This window comes from Schistocerca cancellata, chromosome 8 (assembly GCF_023864275.1).
Source record: "Schistocerca cancellata isolate TAMUIC-IGC-003103 chromosome 8, iqSchCanc2.1, whole genome shotgun sequence".
Taxonomy (NCBI): Eukaryota; Metazoa; Arthropoda; class Insecta; order Orthoptera; family Acrididae; genus Schistocerca; species Schistocerca cancellata.
The window spans coordinates 251,344,124-251,361,352 of record NC_064633.1 but is presented as its reverse complement, the minus strand read 5'-3'; the positions used below and the strand labels follow the sequence as shown (position 1 = coordinate 251,361,352).

The window sequence follows — 17,229 nt, the reverse complement described above, 5'->3', positions numbered from 1 at the left end:
ACGTCCACCAGGAAATAAAACATTCTGTGCCATCATTTTACAGAACGTCTGCCAATAGCATACCTTTCTCGTAATTGATCAAACTTATCGATGCCACCCGTTATTTTGTTGTATTCTGCCACAACTTCAGGACAAGAAATCTCTGTGCTAGTACCATCCTTGTTTTTCCTTTTCACTGTGGCTGTTTCTCATGTGTCATGAATTGAGGACAGGAAAGTGATTGGGCGGTTATGCATCCATTTTACTGCAGAAATGGGTCCTTTTGTTTCAAACTGGAATTCTCGTCGTTCCAATTTTACGTTTTCTTCATAAATTTGCGTAAATCAAAAGTATTTACCTTATACTATAGCTTTGAGGAAAAAAATCACAAAATGTAACGCAAACAGCACTGAAAGGCTCCTCTACAGAGAAACACTCAGCTATACAATGTTTCTGCGCAAAGGTACAGCTAAAACGGCGGGAACTTCCGATTGGAAGTAGTACCCTATACCAGAATGAAATTTTTACTCTACAGCGGAGTGTGTGCTGATACGCAACTTTCAGGCTGATTAAAACTGTGTGCCGGACCGAGATTCGAACTCGGGACCTTTGCCTATCGTGGGAAAGTGCTCTACCATCTGAGCTACCCAAGCACGACTCATGCCCCGTCCTCACAGCTTTACTTCTGCCAGTAACTCGTCTCAAATGGTTCAAATGGCTCTGAGCACTATGGGACTCAACATCTTAGGTCATAAATCCCCTAGAACTTAGAACTATTTAAACCTAACTAACCTAAGGACATCACACACACCCATGCCCGAGGGAGGATTCGAACCTGCGAACGTAGCAGTCCCGCGGTTCCGGACTGCAGCGCCAGAACCGCTAGACCACCGCGGCCGGCAACTCGTCTCCTACCTTCCAAACTTTACAGAAGCTCTCCTGCTACCTTGCAGAACTAGCACTCCAGAAAGAAAGGATATTGCGGAAACATGGCTTAGCCACAGCCTGGGGGTTGTTTCTAGAATGAAATTTTTCTCTACAGCGGAATGTGCGCTGATATGAAACTTTCTGGCTGATTAAAACTGTGTGCCGGACCCAGATTCCAACTCGGGACCTTAGCCTTTCGTGGGCAAGTGCTCTACCATCTCAGCTACCCAAGCACGACTCGCGCCCCGTCCTCACAGCTTTACTTCTGCCAGTACCTCATCTCCTACCTTCCCAACTTTACAGAAGCTCTCCTGCGAACGTTGCAGGACTAGCACTCCTGAAAGAAAGGATATTGCGGAGACATGGCTTAGCCACAGCCTGCGGGTTGTTTCTTGACTGAAATTTTCACTCTACAGCGGAGTGTACGATGATATGAAACTTCCTGGCAGATTGTGTGCCTGACCGAGACTCGATTTCGGGACCTTTGCCTTTGGCGGGCAAGTGCTCTACCATCTGAGCTACCCAAGCACGACTCACGCCCCGTCCACACAGCTTTACTTCTGCCAGTACCTCGTCTCCTACCTTAAAAACTTTACAGAAGCTCTCCTGCGAAACTTGCAGAATTAGCACTCCTGAAAAAAAGGATATTGCGGAGACATGGCGTAGCCACAGCCTGGGGGTTGTTTCTAGAATGAGATTTTAACTCTGCAGCGGAGTGTGCGCTGATATGAAACTTCCTGGCAGATTAAAACTGTGTGCCGGACCGAGACTCGATCTCGGGACCTTTGCCTTTCGCGGGCAAGTGCTCTACCATCTGAGCTACCCAAGCACGTCTCACTCCCCGTCCTCACAGCTTTACTTCCGCCAGTACCTCGTGTCCTACCTTCCAAACTTTACAGAAGCTCTCCTGCCTACCTTGCAGAATTAGCACTCCTGAAAGAAAGGGTATTGCGGAGACATAGCTTAGCCACAGCCTGGAGGTTGTTTCTAGAATGAAATTTTCACTGTGCAGCGGAGTGCTTGGGTAGCTCAGATGGTAGAGAACACTCCCGCGAAAGGCAAAGGTCCCGAGTTCGAGTCTCGGTCCGGCATACAGTTTTAATCTGCCAGGAGGTTTCAGTACCCTATTCTGTTCGCTAGTTGGTAGCACCGTACAGAGGTGGGAACTGTGAATCCCACTGGACTAGGGGCGAGTTCATTGTAGTGGGAAGCTTGTTTCCCACGGCTCACGAAAGAGAAAATAAAGTTTCTCTCTTGTTCGAGCTGTCTCGACGTGTTAACTAATTCATTTCAGAGGCTGCGCAGAGTGGAATGTCGAGTTCTTACATTCCCAGCTGGTCTCCTTCCTGTATCGCATAAGGCAGAGGCGCGGTACTCACCCGGGCGCGCAGACGGGCCGGCACTGGCCGCTCTGCAGCAGCAGGCCGGGCGCGCAGGCGGTGCAGTTGAGCGGCGACTGGCAGCGCGTGCAGACGTGCGGGCAGCGCAGGCAGGCGGCGGCGCGCGGCTCGGGGAACCAGCCCGCGTCGCACGCGGACGCGCAGCGCCGGCCCTGCAGCAGCAGCGGCGACGCGCAGCGCACGCACGCCGACTCGGTGGCGCCGTCGCACGCCTCGCACGTCGAGTGGCACGGCCGGCAGCGGCCGCCGCCCGCGTCGTACTCCCCTGCGCCACCAGCACTCGCCTCACTCAAAGGGCACAGCCTGCCTACTGGCCGTCACGAATTTATTGTCTGTGCGTGACACTGCGCAGCACCTACTAACAAGGGGAAATATACAGGGTGAAAAGTATTTAAAGCGACAAACTACATCTACATCTACATCCATACTCCGCAAGCCACCTGACGGTGTGTGGTGGAGGGTACCTTGAGTACCTCTATCGGTTCTCCCTTCTATTCCAGTCTCGTATTGTTCGTGGAAAGAAGGATTGTCGGTATGCCTCTGTATGGGCTCTAATCTCTCTGATTTTATCCTCATGGTCTCTTCGCAAAATATACGTAGGAGGGAGCAATATACTGCTTGACTCTTCGGTGAAGGTATGTTCTCGAACTTTAACAAAAGCCCGTACCGAGCTACGGAACGTCTCTCCTGCAGAGTCTTCCACTGGAGTTTATCTATGATCTCCGTAACGCTTTCGCGATTACTAAAAGATCCTGTAACGAAGCGCGCTGCTCTCCGTTGGATCTTCTCTATCTTTTCTATCAACCCTATCTGATACGGATCCCACACTGCTGAGCAGTATTCAAGCAGTGGGCGAACAAGCCTACTGTAACCTACTTCCGTTGTTTTCGGATTGCATTTCCTTAGGATTCTTCCAATGAATCTCAGTCTGGCATCTGCTTTACCGACGATCAACTTGATATGATCACTCCTGATGCGTACTCCCAGATAATTTATGGAATTAACTGCTTCCAGTTGCTGACCTGCTATTTTGTAGCTAAATGGTAAGGGATCTTTCTTTCTATGTATTCGCAGCACATTGCACTTGTCTATATTGATATTCAATTGCCATTCCCTGTACCAAGCGTCAATTCGCTGCAGATCCTCCTGCATTTCAGTACAATTTTCCATTGTTACAACCTCTCGAAATACCACAGCATCATCCGCATAAAGCCTCAGTGAACTTCAGATGTCATCCACAAGGTCATTTACCTATATTGTGAATAGCAACGGTCGTACGACACTCCCCTGCGGCAAACTTTAAATCACTCTTACTTCGGAAGACTTCTTTCCATTGAGAATGACATGCTGCGTTCTGTTTTCTAAGAACTCTTCAATCCAGTCACACAATTGGTCTGATAGTCCATATGCTCTTACTTTGTTCATTAAACGACTGTGGGGTACTGTATCGAACGCCTTGCGGTAGTCAAGAAACACGGCATCTACCTGTGAACCCGTGTCTATGGCCCTCTGAGTCTCGTGGACGAATAGCGCGAGTTGGATTTCACACGATCGTCTTCTTCCAAACCCATGCTGATTCCTACAGAGTAGATTTCTAGTCTCCAGGAAAGTCATTATACTCGAACATAATACGTGATCCAAAATTCTACAACTGATCGACGTTAGAGACATAGGTCTACAGTTCTGCACAGTTGTTCGACGTCCCTTCTTGAAAACGGGGATGACCTGTGCCCTTTTCCAATCCTTTGGAACGCTACGCTCTTCGAGAGACCTACGGTACACCGCTGCAAGGAAGAGGGGGGAGGGGGCCAGTTCCTTCGCGTATTCTGTGTAAAATCGAACTGGTATCCCATCAGATCCAGCAGCCTTTCCTCTTTTGAGCGAGTTTAATTGTTTCTCTATCCCTCTGTCGTCTATTTCGATATCTACCATTTTGTCATGTGTGCGAAAATCTAGAGAAGGAACTACAGTGCAGTCTTCCTCTGTGAAACAGCTTTGGAAAAAGACATTTAGTATTTCGGGCTTTAGTCTGTCATCCTCTGTTTCAGTACCACTTTTGTCACAGAGTATCTGGACATTTTGTTTTGATCCACCTACTGCTTTGACATAAGACCAAAATTTCAAAATGGTTCAGATGGCTCTGAGCACTATGGGAATTAACATCTTAGGTCATAAGTACCCTAGAACTTAGAACTACTTAAACCTAACTAACCTAAGGACATCACACACATCCATGCCCGAGGAAGGATTCGAACCTGCGACCGGAGCGGTCACGCGGTTCCAGACTGAAGCGCCGAGACCGCACGGCCAACACTGACCGGCACCAAAATTTCCTAGGATTTTCTGCCTAGTCAGTACATAGCACTTTACTTTAGAATTAATTGAACGCCTCTCGCATAGCCCCCCCTCACACTACATTTCGCTTCGCTTAATTTTTGTTTGTCTGCAAGGCTTTGGCTATGTTTATATTTGCTGTGAAGTTCCCTTTGCTTCCGCAGCAGTTTTCTAACTCGGTTGTTGTACCACGGTGGCTCTTTTCTATCTCTTACGATCTTGCTTGGCACATACTGTGGGAGGTTGTAGGGGACATCACAACAAATATTTTTCCTTAATCTAATTTTTTCCTATGAGGATTATTTAAACTGGGGGAAGCCTTATTATGCACTAAAGTTGTTAGAGGTCGTATTACGATGTTCACTTGTAGGCAAGTGCTGTCCACCAGTGTAGTAGTCCATTGTCTCTGTTTAATAATGAAGCGATACACCTGGAGTGAGTACACTGATATGGTTGGTGCGTACTACGTAGCGCACCACAACGGACGAGTTTCACAGCGGGCTTATCAACAACAATATCCTAATTGTCGTATCCCGCATCATACGACGTTTGCTGCTGTAACGTATGCAAGATACCGGGTCATTTTGGAGATTACCTGGACAGGGACGCCGTCGCACGGTAAGAACGCTGCAATTTGAGGATGCTGTCTTGCAGCATGTGGAGCGGGATCCTTCAATTAGCACTCGTGCAATTATACGTAACATGGGGACGAATCAGACGAATGTAAGAACAGTCCTCCGAGAGCAATTGTAGCGTCCATTTTTCTTACAAAAATGGTTCAAATGGCTCGGAGCACTATGCGACTTAACTTCTGAGGTCATTAGTCGCCTAGAACTCAGAACTAATTAAACCTAACTAACCTAAGGACATCACACACATCCATGCCCTAGACAGGATTCGAACCTGCGACCGTAGCGATCGCTCGGTTCCAGACTGTAGCGCCTAGAACCGCACGGCCACTCCGGCCGGCCATTTCTCTTACAGCGTGTCCACAACCTGGAACAAGTTGCTTATCCACCCAGAGCACAGCTTTCGCAGTGGTACCTGGAACAGTGTGAAATGCATCCGACATTTCCATCCTCTGTGTTTTTTACCAATGAAGCAACGCTCGGGCCTGATGGAATCTTCAACATGCACAATTCGCATGTTTTCGGAGGATAACCGACATGCCACAGTTACTAGCCCTCATCAAGTGCGGTTCTTCGTTAATGTGTGGGTCGGTGTTGTTGGGGGCTGTTTAACTGGGTCGTATCTGCTACCTAGGCCACTAAATAGCAGGCAATGTTACAATTTTCTCGCCAGAGCGTTGCCACAATTGCTGGAAGACGTCACTCTCCCTACAAGACAACGCATGTGGTTCCAACATGACGGGGCGCCGGCACATTTCAGTCGTCATGTGCGTCGATTCCTCGACCGACGGTTCCCAGAAACGTGGATTGGCAGTGGTGGTCCTGTACCATGGCCTGCTCGATCCACAGATATGTGCCCTCTGGACTTTTTTTGTGTGGCGAGAGATGTGCAACCTTGTTTACGGAACTCCTGTTGCATCAGAAGAGGATCTGGTTGCCCGCATAGTAGCAGCAGCAGGAGCAATTCAGGATACTCCTGGGGTTTTTGCTTGTGCCAGACAACATGATCCGACGGTGTACCCTTTGTTTACTTGTCAATGGTGGCAGTTTTGAAAATCTACCGTAATTGAGATTGGGTTGTGTTAACATGTTGTCTCTTGGTCATAAAAAAAAATTAGAAAAGTGTTTGTTGGTTCAATTAATTTGCCGCCAGAGAAATCTTCATCTACCGGCTTAAATACTCCTCATAGGAAAAAATGGCATATGGGAAAAATATTTGTTTTGAAGTCCCCTACAACCTCCCAGAGTTTGTCGGTTTAAATACTTTTCACCCTGTATAATAAGCAAGTAATGCAAAATAAACGCTCAGGAACTGACAGTGCGGCCATAAGCTACTAGTTACGAGGTAAATATTTTTTTAAGTATTATTTATTGTGGTACAAAGCTGTATCATTTTTCAACATAATCCCCTCCACGATCAATGCAAGTCCTCCAGCGCTTACTAAGTGCATAAATTCCTTTAGAAATAAATTCTTTTGGTAGTCCGCGCGACCAATCGTGCACCGTGTGGCGTACCTCTTCATCATAACGGAACTCCTCTCCTCCCAATGAGTCTTTAAGTGGTGCAATATATGGAAATCACTTGGGGCAAGGTCTGGTGAGTATTTTGGATGAGGAAGACACTCAAAATGCATGTCTGTGATTGTTGCAACTGTTGTACAGGCTGTGTGGGGCCTTGCATTGTCATGTTGCAAAAGGACACCTGCTGACAGCAATCCACGTCGCTTTCATTTGATTGCAGGCCGAGGATGATTTTTTTGGGAGAGCCGTGTATGATGCACTGGTGACAGTGGTCCTCTAGGCAAGTAATGCTCCAAATGAAGCCTTTTCCGTCCCCAAAGTCAGCATAACCTTCCCTGCTGATGGTTCTGTTCGAAACTTGTTTGGTTTTGGCAATGAAGAATGGCGCCATTCCTTGTTTGCCCTCTTCGTTTCCTGTTGGTGGAAGTGAACCCAGGTTTCGTCCCCAGTAACGATTCTTGTAAGGAAGCCATCACCTTCTCATTCAAAGAGTCGAAGAAGTTCTCCACAAGCATCGGCACGTCCTCCTCTCATTTCAGGAGTCAGCTGCCGTGGCACCCACCTTGCAGACACTTTGTGGAACTGGAGCACATCATGCACAATGTGGTGTGCTGACCCATGACTAATCTGTAAACATGCTGCAATGTCATTCACTGTCACTTGGCGGTTCTCCTTCACTGTAGCTTCAACTGCTGCAATGTTCTGTGGAGTCACAACTCGTTGTGCCTGACCTGGACGAGGAGCATCTTCCACTGAAGTCTCACCATTTGTGAACTTCCTACTCCATCCGTAGACTTGCTGATGTGACAAACACACATCACCGTAATGAACCTTCATTCGTCCACGAATTTCAATAGGTTTCACACCTTCACTAAGGAAAAACCGAATAACAGAACGCTGTTCTTCCTTGGTGCAAGTCGCAAGTGGGGCGGCCATCTTTATACTGATACTACGACGGTGTGTGTGCATCTGCACTATGCTGCCACCTACAGGCCATTCTGCACGCTGTTTGTATCACGCTTACCAACTTACAGGACTTTCAATTTGTTATTACAAATTCAAGGTTTTCATTTGACTCACACTTGTATTTCTTCCCATTAGACTTCTACTAAAGTCAGTCCTAACTCAAGAGCGGACAAAATATGGAATCACCGAAAACATATCCAGAGGTCGTGATGCCACACCAAAGTCGGCAATGCACGTCGATGTCATACACATTACCGCTGTATCGCTGCAAACCGAAATTACGATGGAGAGGCTGAGGAAGGCACGCTCTACCTCTCAGCTCACAGCGCCCTCACACGAAGGTCAATATAGAGCCAAGTATGGAAACACTCTGTCCAGTTCGTAACCTCCGTTGAAGCAGTTAACATCATCTAGTAGGAATAAAGAATTACTCAAGTTTCAGACATAAACATAAAAATTGATTATTGAGCCGGCCGGTGTGGCCGTGCGGTTCTGGCGCTTCAGTCTGGAACCGCGTGACCGCTACGGTCGCAGGTTCGAATCCTTCCTCGGGCATGGATGTGTGTGATGTCCTTAGGTTAGTTAGCTTTAAGTAGTTCTAAGTTCTAGGGGACTGATGTCCACAGATGTTAAGTCCCATAGTGCTCAGAGCCATTTGAACCATTGTAGAATTACATGAAATAAAATCGTCATAACTGCTGTACGGTATGCTTTAGGACGTTAAAACAGCAACGTTGGCCGCGATTCATGATGGGAATTAGTCTGAGCTGCATGGTTTGGTTTAGCGACCAACCCCACTTTCATTTGGATCGTTTCGTCAATAAGCAAAATTGGCGCATGTAGGGGACTGATAATCCGCGTTTCGCGATCGAAAAGTCTCTTCACCCTCAACAGGTGACTGTGTCGTCACTGAATGATCGGTGTGATATTTCGTGATGGGACGGTGACTACTGAACGTTACGTGAAGGTTTTAGAAGATGATTTTGTTGTGACTTGGCAAGACAGCCAAGTCACTATGCGAGGATGCCGAAAGGCACGCATTAAGCTCACGCTGGCTGGCGTGAGGTCTGGAACAGGCAATGTAATTAATATAGCCAATAAGGTACGTTGCTGCTGGAATACTTAACTTCAATCCATAATTGGTGTACATCGGTCTGATGGTACATGCTTCACAAGATACATAGCAAAGGATAAATGGCGCCTTGCTAGGTCGTAGCCAATGACGTAGCTGAAGGCTATGCTAACTATCGTCTCGTAAATGAGAGCGTAATTTGTCAGTGAACCATTGCTCGCTAAGTCGGCTGTACAACTGGGGCGAGTGCTAGGAAGTGTCTCTAGACCTGTCGTATGGCGGCGCTCGGTCTGCAATCACTGACAGTGGCGACACGCGGGTCCGACGTATACTAACGGACCGCGGCCGATTTAAAGGCTACCACCTAACAAGTGTGGTGTCTGGCGGTGACGCCACAGATTTCATCCCCGTTATCCAAAGTGACCCTGATTTCGACAAGATGTGGTTCATGCAAGACAGAGCTCGACCCTATCGTAGCAAGAGAGTGATGTTCTGGAGGAGCATTTCGGGACCGCATTCTGACTCTGGGGAGCCCAGAGGCCACTGGCACGGTCCTCGACTAGCCACCATATTCTCCGGATCTGAAGTTATGCGACTCCTCTTTGTGCAGCTATATTGAAGACAAGGTGTACAGAAATAGCCCCCAAAACCACTGATGAGCTCAAAACAGTTATTCAGGAGGTCATCGACAGCACTGACATTCCGATACTTCAGGGGGTCAAGCAGAATTTCGCTATTCGTCTGCGCCACATCATCGCCATTGATGACAGGCATATCGAACTTGTCGTAACCTAAAACCGAATATCTGTAGTGACGTTTACATGTTGAATAAAGTGTGTGCATGCCGTTCTTTGTAACTAATTTTCTTTTCTTTCACAGAGCTCAGTAATTGTCACCCTGTACTTTTATAAACAACAACAAAAACAAAAAACAAACAAAAAAAGTGATTCAAATGGCTCTAAGCACTATGGGACTTAACATCTGTGGTCATCAGTGCCCTAGAACTTTGTTCATGATTCGCATGTACATATTTTAATTAGCGAGTATATAACATTTATAATTACACAACAATATTTCACTGTGATATAGGCCTAAGCCTCAACGTTTTAAATTTTTTTTAAAGTAAGTATTTCAGATTACCATCTCATTTTCAGATGAAAATTCATCAGAGGGAAAATTCGTTTTCAGAGCTAGCCATTTCTGTATATGAATCTTCTTTTTCGCTTATGCATGGAAGTAGCCTCTTGTTTGGAAGCGCCATTGTACTGTAGCTTTGGGTTGTTTCAGATGCGATAAAGACTGCTTCCTCACAGACTGAGAACAAGTCTGAACTGCTCTACCATCTAGCGAGGGAAAGTTAAAATATTTACGCAGTAGCTTCTTCTCTTGAGTAGAATTTGAACCAACACAAAAAACGTATTTTGAGAAAAGTGTGGCTTTGGGCTACATCATTCTCACCCCTTCATTTCATCTGTCATAGTACCAAGGGCAACAAAAGAAGCCACAGTTATGACCGGATGATTTTAGTTTCGCCGTTCCTAAAATTACCACGACTAAAATGGTGTAGGAAAACCATTGGTATTCAAAACGGCTTCCAGTGGTCTTGAAATGAACAAAAACAGGCCCTGTACGGTTTACCAGGAATCTTGTACCACTCCTCATGCAAAATAATGACAAGTTTAAGTAACTATGATAGATGTGAATAGCGATCAGCCACCATTCTCACCAAAGTGGATCACAAAGGCTCAATAATATTTAAATCCATTGGCTGTTGTGGCCACGGATGATTATACAACTCATCTTCATGTTTACAAAAGCAGTAAACGTCAATGCGAGCTGTGTGAACGGGGACCTGTCTCCTTGGAACACAGCATCGCTACTGGGGAACAAACTTTATGCTTCAGTGCTTGGATGTAAACTCTACCGGAGGATGGATACAGTATAAAGTAACACTAGTCCGACAAAATTACTTTCTTCCATTACACCATAATTTAGGTTATACGGCTTCCGCACCACGTTTTACTGCTATTGGTATCTGTATCACTGTTGTGAACTTTTTAAAATTCCAGCTCGCCCGGGCAGTCACAGATTACGGAGCTCCCCCCATGTAGCTTTGGTACTGACAGGTTCGCGAGTAGGACATTCAGCTCTGCACTAACTTTCGCAAATGTCGTCTTTTTATTAGTCGTCACTGTCCTCTTCGTCAGTCACGATCTCTCAACACACATTTTCATCCACATAGTAACTTAGCAGATGATATTTTTTCCACTTTCGCTGTGTGCGGCATAATTTTTGATACGGTGCCTCTTGGAACACCAAACGCCTGGGCTACTTTGGATATGCATGTGCACGCTTTACGAGCACTAACAATTTGCCGGTGCTCCTTACACTGAGCTCAGACATAACGCAATAACACCTACGATTAACACTGTTCTGAACACGACTGACATTTCCTGGCTGTTGAGGATTGTTGAGGGTATCGCACGGGTACGGTTCGTGATCGAATACAGCTTCGCAGTGTTTTCTAGAGTCTGCATTTCTCTTTAAACATGCATTTCTCCAGGTGTTTCCGTGTTTCTTTTCACCCCTTGTACAAGGTCATCAACAGTAACACCTTCACAATTTGATCAATCTCTGTTACCATTGTCTTTAGCCCTGTAACTGCTAGCGATGTATATATCCGTGCACCATAGTCATGCCTCCAGTGCTAACAACATATTCTCACAGAACGTGGCAGGGAGACATAGTTTTCTCTTTCGACGTCTGAAACAGACACTGTCCTTCTAGACTGACAACGTCCTACATCTGAGTAGCTAGCCTTTCTGTAGTACGACTGGCACTGATAATGAAGATGGCGTGAGGTAAGGCAAGATTTTGCAAACATTTGAGTGGTAGATGACGAAGCTGAAACCCAGCGTTCACGGTTTTGGTACAGAACAATAGGGTGTTACTCTCGCAAAACCGAAAAACCTTATTGCGCCACAAGATTTCAAGCATTGTTCATGGAAGAATTAGTCTCAATTATTGTTGATAAGGCTAGTAGTTACTACACTGTTCAGAGCCGTATCGTTTGAAGGCATTGAAAGATTATAACATAAATTTATTATTTCTGCAGTAAGTCTGTTCATGACAGAAGCTGAAATACTGAAGTATTCAGAATACTGCTCAAATGATCGTCTCCTCAAAACTCAAATTTTTGGAGAAATAATAACTCATGACAGATATTTGTTCTTACTACGTATTTGCACGTTTCCAGTGACCAAATTTTCCTTGTTACCAACTTCAGAGTTCCTTCAAAAGACGATAAGATGTGTCAAAATAAGATCAATTGCTTCATACCTGAGAGGGCAGTTGAGAACATGACTCACTTCGTTCCGAAGTGTTTGGGTTCTGCAAGTATTCCATTGGTCAAGGGTTGCTTAGCCTCCAAACAATGTACTCCATCCACAAGACGTAGTTTCCGTATAAAAATATTTGTTCTGTGTTATTGCGGAACGGGATTTATACTTGATATTTTAGTTGTACTGGTACAAAAAGTGACGTATTAGACATTGAGGACTATTTGGGGAATTTTTAGAACTTTATTTGAGGACACATGCTATATGTGTATGTTTGGAACACCACATCCATCTCTCTTTCACTAACTGCGTGAATGAGGAACTAATGCAGCAGGTACAGCTCACATGAAGAGAAAACATTGTCAAAAAATGAAGCCAAAATGCAAAAAGAAGAGGTGGAGGTTAGGTCAGCACACTAAGATGGTTTTGAAGTAGCTTAACAGAGGAATTACAGGGGCTGGAAAAAGTACGGGAACACTGCGAGAATTGCATGATTGAAAATAAATACAGATGCTAACATAGCCTGCAGCTTGCGCTATTGTGCTGAAACATGAACGTGCGCGATATCCTCAGAATTTTGCAAGTCTCAGCCGTGGTCATAACAGAGCACTGTATAGCTGTGAATGGGTTATTTCGTAACTAAGTGACTTCCAACGTGGGCATATTTTTTGTGCTCGTATGGTGAGTGCTTCCGTAACCGAGGTAGCCTAAGCCTCAGTTTTCGATGCTTAAAGATTCGCCATATCGTAGATTTATTTCGCATACAGGGGAAGTGGAGAAGCATCATCCACTAAATCGCAGAAGGAAGCTTGTGTTGAGCAACCGTGACAGACAATAATTGAAACAGATTGTGGCGAAAAATAACTTGACGAAAGCTGCAAAAGTCACTGCAGAACTGAGTGTCGTACTGGGTTATAGAAATGGGTTATAGAAAGGTGTAGGTTGGACCAGAGATAGTAGAAAGCAGCAGTAGGCTTTCCACAGAAGAAAGTAGCAAGGTTCAGAGTAGGGATGGCTGTAAAGACACGAAAAAGATCAGATCTGTAGAGTGTAGAGGGCGCAGACTGGTCCATCAGCCAATGAGTGAAAAGTATTTGAAGCAAGGGACGTTGAGTCAGACCGGGAGCCAGGTTTGGTGTGAATGATGGTTGGGACGCGCGGAAGAGCGGACACGGACGTCATGGAGCTCCTCGGTGAATACGGCAAGAAGCACCAAATTTGGTAGATAGTGGCGTAAAGTGTCTGGGAATATGGCAAGATAGGTGGAGGAGTACTCAACGTTGCTTAATAAATTTTTGTTCAGGGAATTTTTTTGTGTGGTCTATTGTGCAGCGTATTTTTGGACCGCCTTGTTAACGTGGTACCATCAGTGCATCGTGTAAACTTTTTTGTGATAAAGTGAGTAGTGGGTCAGTATCACCAGTGCTAGGATACCTTCCGCTCAGTATTATGCCTGTCTGTGTCTTTTTCTTCAGTAAGTATGGGATACAGTAAGTTATCTTGTGCCTTTAATTGAAATTCTACATTAGCTTTATTTGGCACTGTTTCAACTTATGACCATCATATTGGTACACGCTGAGATTGAATGTGCAAAACCAGTGGCGTTCTGCTACATTTTTTTTATAATTAGGCCCGAAGTTAATTAATATAATAATAAAAAGCAGCTATGCGCAATGGATAACGCTATCTATGCAGACAAAACCAAGCTTGTAGCCTGAAGGCCGTAACTGCGTGCTATTGGTATCTCAGAACAGGATTTTACTTTTCATTAGCGGAAGATGAAACAAAGGGGCAAAAGCAGTTTAAAATTCTATATGACTGATATTTATTCATGAAAAATGGATTGTTTTCGATAACAACTACGTTCATAATATCGATTAAAATACCTTATTGGTCTCCTACTCTTTGTCACACTATTTGGGAAAAGTTTGTATAAAATTACTCTCTTTACCACAGCACTCCCATGCATTTTCATGCAATTGTGCACTAACTAACTTACGTAACTAACTACACTATCTGGCATGCAAAAGCGCAACCCAAGAAATTAGCAAGGTTATTTACAGAGATGCAAAATCCTTTTTTAAAAATTTTATAGTATTGCAGTAACTACAGCGCTCATCTTATTCCAACAACCACGCGGCGTGAACACAACATCAATAGCAGAGAACATTTGAATCAACCAAATAACTACATAAAAAGTATTATTTTTGAATGCATTACGGGAACGGCAGTGATCAATGTCTTGTAAATAATTACTATTAAAAACAGTCTTGATCACGATTTATTTAACAAGGTTACCGGTTTCGACCACTACTGTGGTCATCTTCAGAATCACCAACAGAAAGGGGTTCCTACTCAATGGTCTGAAGATGACCACAGTAGTGGTCGAAACCGGTCACCTTGTTAAATAAATCGTGATCAAAACTGTTTTTAATTGTAATTATTTACATAAAAAGTATTACAAAAGCATTTGAATCAGGGTATTGACCTACCCTCTTTACTCCTTTTATCACAAAAAGGTTACAGGATGGACTGATGGTGCCACGTGAACAAGGCGCTGGGCAACAGATCATGCAAGAAAATTCCCAAAACAAAAATTTAACAATGTAGAATACTCCTGCACCTATCCTGCCATATTCCCAAACATTTTACGCCTAAATCAACCAACTTTGCGGCTTCTTACCGTATTCACCTAGGAGCACGAACCATGACGTCGTGTCCGCTCTTCCGCGCTTCATAACCATCGGCCTCCCCACCCCCCAACCCCAAGACAAGGCCTCCTGGCTGGACTGAACTTCACTTGTTTCAAATCCTTTGCACTCATTGGCTGATGGACCAGTCTCTACAATCTACAGATCTGATCTTTTTCGGGTCTTTCCAGCCGTCCCTAATCTGAAACTTGTTACTTTCTTCTGTGAAAAGCCTACTGCGGCTTTCTACTATATCTGGACCAACCTACACCTTTCTATAGCCCATTTCATCCATTCTCGTGAACACACACTGTGGTGTGCGTACTGTAAGACCTTCGGTACACACACCATCAGATTATTTGACTTGTCGCTCTGGCGAAGTAGGCGAGTGTCAGTAACATGTCTCGTGGTCTGATCGGGGGGTGTTTATCTTCTGCCGTTAGGTCAGACGATAGAAATGCCACTTGCACGCTTAGAGTAGCAGATTGACAGTGACTAACTTTAAACAGAACTTGATTAATTTTCACACACATTTATTAAAATAATAAAAAATATAGACATTACGTAACTTGATTCTGGATACTGTTTACTAATGACAATCTGAAGTTCCTTTGGTATTGGTACGTTAATCTTATTCTCACATATCTCTGATACTTGACAAAGTGTCTATTCATTTATCTTCATGGCTATGTACAAGAATATGATAATATTATTAGGCGCAGACTGAAACTTGACTATAGACTGCAGACTGGTACAGACTGGTGCAGACTCGTATAGACTAATGCAGACTGACTAATCGGAGGTCTGTACACTCGTTATAATACCTCGGGCGTTAAGGTATCACTGCGCGAGTGTGATCCGCGAGGAGAAAAGGTTCTCCTTTTAGCAGCAATCTCATTGGCTGCGTTACATATTAATACGCGGATCGGCGGAAGCAGAATTTGTTCCGTCTTTACGGCAGCGCCATCTCGTAGAGCAGAGACGGACGAGCGCTGCGCCTGCGCTGTTGTAGTTAGCGGTGCGCGCTCTAGTGGGAAAGTTGTGTACGCGCTGACTACGTGGAACTATGTACACATCACATACATACAAGGAAAACTAAAAGGACTAGGAAGTGTGACACAATGTGCAATTTATAAAATAAAACACCTGTCTTGTCCCATTTTTAAGTTCAGTAGTTGGGGTATTGAATAAATATGTGTGCAGAGAGAGTTTAGGCAATGAAGCGAACCACTGTTTCCGCTTCATTCTGATATCGATAACGATTCTTCAGTCTCCGCATTGCAACTCAAGCTCGTTAGTCAAATTAGAGAGCTACACCATCCAGAATAGAAAGCGGCTGCAGGTCGTCGATCATACGAGGAAAAACCATTGCGGCTTTGAAAATGGCTCCCTATAAGCACCGTTGAATCGTCAGTAAAACAACGCAGCACGAATAATAAATGAAAGGAATCGCGGTAATACTGAAAACTGTGTGATGTGGGACTGTTTGTTGTGCGCTTTGTCGAAAACTATTACACAAAGAGAAACCTTCTGAAACCTGCTTCTTTGTAATGGTAGCTAGTAGTATGAACTTGAACAATAAAGGGAATTCAAAGTGCACTTTCTTTTGAGATCTTATTGGTGAGGATTAACACGGCCTGGGATGATAACTGCAGTTCTAAGAGCCATATCGTGCTCAGCACGGCATACATGCCGTGTGGAGCGTCCCGATCGCAAGCGCTCGTGCGTGCTTCTATGGCGCTCTCAGCGGTCAGTGGATATGCTCTAGACAGCAGTCGGAAATCCCAAGTAGTGCTCCGTCTAAATGGTGATAGTATCCGTGCAGCCCGTGCACATCTTCTCCATCTCCTGACACTCTTTTCCTCTCGTGCTTGCTGATATGTTGTCAGGTCATGGATAATGTATGTCCTACACGCTACAGCCAATGATCAGAGCTCAAATCAAAACTTTCACCTAGGTTTTATTTGTGCCACATAATCGTACCAGAAGACTTCCGTTATCCTCTGTGTTTCCAACCTCTAAAGCTATTGGCATAGTTCTAGGCTGTAACCGAATACTGTAATGTTATTTATAGTTCTCTCATTCAACCTTTTTTGTTTTTATGATTTCCGTTTGTTCAATGACTAGTTTACGTTTGTTGTAACTTTGTAATTTTACACTTTCTTTAAGGCACAAATTATTCCTACTTTGCTTGTAAGTCTTTCAAGGATCGAGGTTAGATTTCTTGCGAATATTCTCACTAATGACTAGCGACTCTTTCTCCTTTCCCTTATCTTTTCCGAATGAGTAAAGCTCAAAGGTAATTCTACTCTTAACACTGTGCTACGATCTGGGAGCAAAGCTCTTTAGCCATCCCTTATTCACCCCTTTGTC

At 44.7% G+C, this 17,229-nt stretch overlaps 1 protein-coding gene across 1 annotated transcript in view; it reads right to left on the bottom strand.

Moving 5' to 3' along the window:
• LOC126095496 (furin-like protease 2) overlaps nucleotides 1–17,229 on the bottom strand; it is a 707,292-nt gene that overhangs the window by 83,918 nt on the left and 606,145 nt on the right. The window contains exon 17 of the mRNA XM_049910285.1: nucleotides 2,286–2,566. Coding sequence (XP_049766242.1) covers nucleotides 2,286–2,566 — 281 coding nt within the window. The remainder of the gene's footprint in view (nucleotides 1–2,285; nucleotides 2,567–17,229) is intronic.